General features: G+C 36.6%; 1 protein-coding gene across 1 annotated transcript; it reads right to left on the bottom strand.

Moving 5' to 3' along the window:
- Positions 1 to 659: 659 nt before the first annotated feature.
- On the bottom strand, positions 660 to 2345 carry LOC111367387 (GATA transcription factor 5-like). The gene is made up of 3 exons (XM_022988233.1): positions 2025 to 2345; positions 1617 to 1931; positions 660 to 1493 (listed from the first exon to the last, which is right to left on the bottom strand). Exons 1-3 carry the CDS (start codon positions 2121 to 2123, stop codon positions 867 to 869), a joined length of 1041 nt encoding a protein of 346 aa, XP_022844001.1. The 5' UTR covers positions 2124 to 2345; the 3' UTR covers positions 660 to 866.
- Between the last annotated feature and the right edge of the window lie 2682 nt (positions 2346 to 5027).

Here is a 5027-nt window from a genome sequence, read left to right as displayed (position 1 = left end):
TAGCTCGTGTTAAGTGATAATTCATTTTAATATAAGTTAAAATCAACAGTTAATTTCAGCCACATTTTATGAGCTCCACAACATTTCAACCACATAGCTCATTAACTTTTATTAAAATCTATTAAAAATATGATTTTAATTCCCATCAAATAATCAAAAACTCATTTCTTCAAAACACATTTTTAGTCATACATTCTCACGTAAAATAATTTTACATGCAAACTCATAATTTTTTTTTTAATTTTAACCACACATTATTTAATAAAACATTATTCTAAAATATATTTTGAACCAAAAATGGAGCTCCAACAAAAGCTTAGTTTGGTGCAAGATTTGCACCAAAATAGTGCAAAACTGATCATAAATTTTGTGCAACGTTGGAAATCGCATAAAATTGCTCCATCCCAAAGCCTAACCAATCCCACCATTGTGACACATTTCGAATTGTATTTTCGAACCTCATAATGGTTTCACTATTCTACAAATGTCCCACAAAAGGTTGAACCGTTTCAAATACATGCAGTTACACACTACCAAATAAATTGCCAATTCCCACCGCACAATACCATGTTTTATCTTTCCAGTCACACACACCAAAAAAAAAATAATAATAATAATAATAATAAATAAATGTAGGTGCAGTAAAAATTATCAAAGAGTAGAGATCCAAAGGATAAATTTTGAACTTCTAATTAGAATTACAATGGAGTAACTCTAACCAGTCCTAGAGTAGTAACCTGCAGCAATTCAAATCATGGTCCATTGATAGAATTGAACCGGGCCTAATTTAACCTAAACCGGTACACTCTCAACCGGTTAACTAATTTTCTTCTTGCATCTGTAATTTTACTTATAATTAAAATTCTTCAAAAACTTGGAACAACCGGCGCCGGTTCAACTTCCTTTTTCTGCCGCATCTCCAAAACTTTCCGGTGGTTGTTAGAATGTAACTCAATTGAGAAACTGGGGCTACAAGCCGGTCTGTATTCTGGTAGGAGGCGGCCCGACTTATATCTCACTCCACATGCGTTACAAAGGGTCTTGGAACCGAGCGGACCGGCCCGCCACTGTGGGGTTTTCGTAACGCCACAATGGCTGCATCTCCTTGGTGCTCCAACACCGTCAGTAGGCTTCTTTTTCTGCCTCTTGACCGGAGGGTTTCTTAGCAAAGACTCGGCGGTCTGGCTACCAGGGATTGCATAAACGAGATAAGGATTTGGGACAGGAAACGACGTCGTTGAAGAGGTTGAAGATGAGGAAGAAGACGACGGCTCCGGCAATCCTAGTGGCCAAATTCGTACACCAGTCCTGGTTCGTTTCGTTCTGGCCTTGGTCTGAACCGGAGTGGTGAAACTGGGCTTCTCCTTAACTGAAATTTCCGGTTCGGACCTGTTCTCCGGCGGGTTTGATGGCAATTTACCGGTCAGAGAATACTCGGAAAATGACTCTTCCACAAAATGAGATAACCACTCCAAATTCTCCAAATCCTCTGCCTGTAATACAACACATCTCAGTTTTCTTTCTTTAAATATACCCTCCAAAACCGGTTAATTCCAACAAAATGTGGTTTTGGGGGGGGGGGGGGGGGAATGCATAAAATTTGAAATTTGGCTCACCGGAACGCTTAGCTCGCTGCAAGGAAGAGACTCAAAATCTTCTTTAACAGAAAAAGCACTGTCATTGTTAATGGCGACGCTTTTGTCATTTACCGTTTTTTGTTCATCAATTTCCGGTTCTTCTTCCTTTGTCTCCGAAAAGCCATTAGAGAAGTCAAGGAGGTCATCAACAAAGGAGTCATCACCGCCAGAAATGCCGCTTTGGCCTCCGTTAACCGTCAAAATGTCATCAAGAAAAGACTGTTGGGGTGCGCTTTTCCAACCCATCTCGGGCCCAAATCTGCTTCTCAAAGCCCCTTGTGCGCAATCCATGCCCTGGAACCAAAAACCCACATGCAAATAAGCAAAATATTTAACAAAATTAAAGGAAGCAAGGCAAAATTAGGTGAAAATAAAGGATTTAAGTACCTGCATAGAAGATGAAGAGGAAAGCAAATCAGGGTGAGAAGAGTGGGAAAAATGGTTGAATGAGAAGAGAAAAGGGTGGTGGTGTGTTCGGTAAAGCATTGAATCAGAGGGGTCCAAAGGAGAAGGAAAGACGGGGCAGAGGTGGGGCAAGGGTGAAGGATTATTTATAAAGCGTCATGTGAGTGACCCCCAATAAAACGTATAAAAACTGGAAAAAAGTGTCCGTTTCTTCTTCCGCTTCCTGCAACCTCTGTCTTTCTTATATTTATTTCTGACTTTATCCGCCCCGTAATCTATTCCTCTCCGTGTACCACCCCATTGTTGTAACGTACAATTGCAGATTTCAATTTTATTATGTTATTTATTAGATTTGATTATTCATAAATTGTATTAGGTATAGCTCATACATATACATTGATGACACATTCATTCATCCATTCATTTTTTTTTTTTTTTGGTCACATTCATCCATTCTTTACTGGATAAGATTATGTCCTTGTTGGGAGTTAAATGTTTGCATAGACACTGAACTTTACATAATGTCATGTTCGTTCACTGTACTTTATTTTACACTTAATTACTCACTTAAATTTGTTAAGTTGCATTTCATTGCTCATCGGTTAACTTTCGTCTCATCCAAGCGCCTATGTGGATGATGGTTTCACACGTAGCCGTTTAAAAACTCAAACAGAAAAAATTAAATCCCACAAACGGAATTAACGAAGCTACATGTTAAATTAATCAACTCCCAAACACCCCAAGATGAAAGAGTGATTTGAAAATCAAGGGGATGAACATGGAGATAGAAACCAACCTTCGTATCAAAATCTGAGATTCCAAATAGGGGGAACCGTAACTCCTTATCAACATTGATTCGAAATTGAATGCATAGTAAAATTGTTTTGCTTAGCCCCCGTTCGGCCCCTGTTTTGTCGAAATGAAAATGGATAGAATATTATTCTTTTAAAAAATAAGTGATTGAAAAATAATGAAATTTTTTTCGATTTACTTATAATATTTTTTTATGGAAGATTGTGTGGTTGAAAATAGGAGATAGAAAAATGAAATGTAATAGAATGAAAATTAATGGAGGCCAAACGGGGGTTAATCCCTTGACATGGAGAAAACAAACGGAGGCATTGAAGAAAATTTTTCAATATGTGTTGTTTTGGTTAAAATCGCAAGAATAATTTGCAAGTAATTTTTTTTTCGAAAATCACTGTATGTGTTGTCGCAGATGATTTTTTATTGAAATAATTGAATTTGAGTTGTTCCGATTTAAGTGTTAATGAAATGTTTTCCCAGTGTTCACGACATTGTTTTCTATTTCCCTTTTCCATATCTGTCGAGCAGTGTTGTTGTTTGATTTTAGGATTTTACTAGTACAGTCAGTCCATGGGAATTGGAGTTCACTAATACAGTTCTGCCATCTCTAACTATATATTTAAAAAAAAAAAAATGGATTTTTGATATGTTCGCTAAAATTTGTGTGTTTTGTTGTGGTATATCATCGGAATTTCATGTTTTGTTTGATAGGAAATAACAAGGGGATTTGCCATAGTTGCAATCAATCGGGGCACCAATTATAGGTATGTCCCAGAAAGCAATGATGTCCAGAATGTGCCGATGATTTCACGAAATGAATGGAAATAGTGAAGACAAAAAATATAGGTGTGTTATTCTTTTTTTACACCAAAAATTTCTGGTTTTTCGAGTGGAGCGACATCTCGCCCGACAAACGAAAACCATTAAAGGATGAAAGTCAGTCTAATGTTGTTAAAGACAAATAAATGTGGTTCCGATTGAAGATCTGTCGATTCGATTCACAAATTTTGCTCAAATTACCCACAAAAAGGAGTTTGAGGTATCATTAAATATAACCATTCACACAAGTGAACGAGTTACGATAGAGAGTGGAAACGAAGGGGAAGAGAGTCGTGAAAAACTTCCACAATGTACTCGAGGAGAAGAATTAGCTTATGTGTTGTTGATGTTAAATATTGTTACAGTTTGTAGTAAGAACTAGAGTTTTCATGTTTTTAGTTTTGCTGTTGATGTTAAGTATTGTTGAAGTGTCTTTCTTTGGTGGTCGATATTGTGATGTACTGGAGCTTATCATTAGTATAATTAGTTTAAATATTTTGTGGGCACTTGTGTGAAATGTTATTTGTTGGGATCTTCATGCTGGAACCTTTAATGTTGTTAGTGGGAAGTCATGTTAAGGTTGTCAACCGATTTGTTTTTCATTGTAAACTCAAGATGTTAAATGCTCTCTCCTTTTTTGGGGTGGATAAGGAAAGTGTAATTATGATCCTTTCTTAGTGTATTGATATGTCGTCGGGTTTTTCACATGGTGAATGAAGGGATGCCGTGAAGAAAATGACACACTGATGAAGAGTTGTAATGAGAAGCTGATTAACATTAATGTAGAATGACAGACTGAGTTTCTTTCAGGTAACACAGCCCGTCTAACATTGAGTACTCTAGCAAGGATTGGTTGAAGCCAAAATGAATTTTTTAGGAACCTGCAACCAAGTTTTACTAGTTCCCTTTCATATGCACAACAGATACCAACCAACATTTATCACAACCCAACAAATCTAAAATCACTTGCAATGTTGAATTTCAGGCACTTCTAGCCATATGTAGCAAATAACAATTAACAAAAGTGAAGCCAGGAAAGCAAGAATGAGCATACGATAGATTATCAAAAACTAGGTGTCTTTCACAATAATTTAACTATACATAGGCCCATGTAAAACATGAGAGCAGTACACTACATATTAATGTTGCCTTTCCATCCAAAAATAAATCTCCAGCAACACAAAAAAAATGGACACAATCACAACATCATCCACACCATCAAAATAACACCCTCCAAAATTGTCACCAGTAGTTACCTATGTACATCAACAAATACATCAAACTTTTCTAAAAGATTCCCGATTTCTCCTATTATTTGGTTTATTTTGAATTGATTAGGAATAATTAATTTTTTGGGGG

Source organism: Olea europaea, chromosome 18, assembly GCF_002742605.1.
Source record: "Olea europaea var. sylvestris chromosome 18, O_europaea_v1, whole genome shotgun sequence".
Lineage (NCBI taxonomy): Eukaryota > Viridiplantae > Streptophyta > Magnoliopsida > Lamiales > Oleaceae > Olea > Olea europaea.
The sequence above is the reverse complement of the archived record's forward strand: the minus strand, read 5'-3'. Positions and strand labels throughout refer to the sequence as shown.

Bases quoted from the DNA above. Each gene is read 5' to 3' on its own strand.
- LOC111367387 (XM_022988233.1), bottom strand. From the start codon at position 2,123: ATGCTTTACCGAACACACCACCACCCTTTTCTCTTCTCATTCAACCAT. The intron at 1,932-2,024 runs GTACTTAAATCC...TTTTGGTTCCAG, and splicing joins CCTCTTCATCTTCTATGCAG to GGCATGGATTGCGCACAAGG. The intron at 1,494-1,616 runs GTGAGCCAAATT...GTTGTATTACAG, and splicing joins GCAGCGAGCTAAGCGTTCCG to GCAGAGGATTTGGAGAATTT.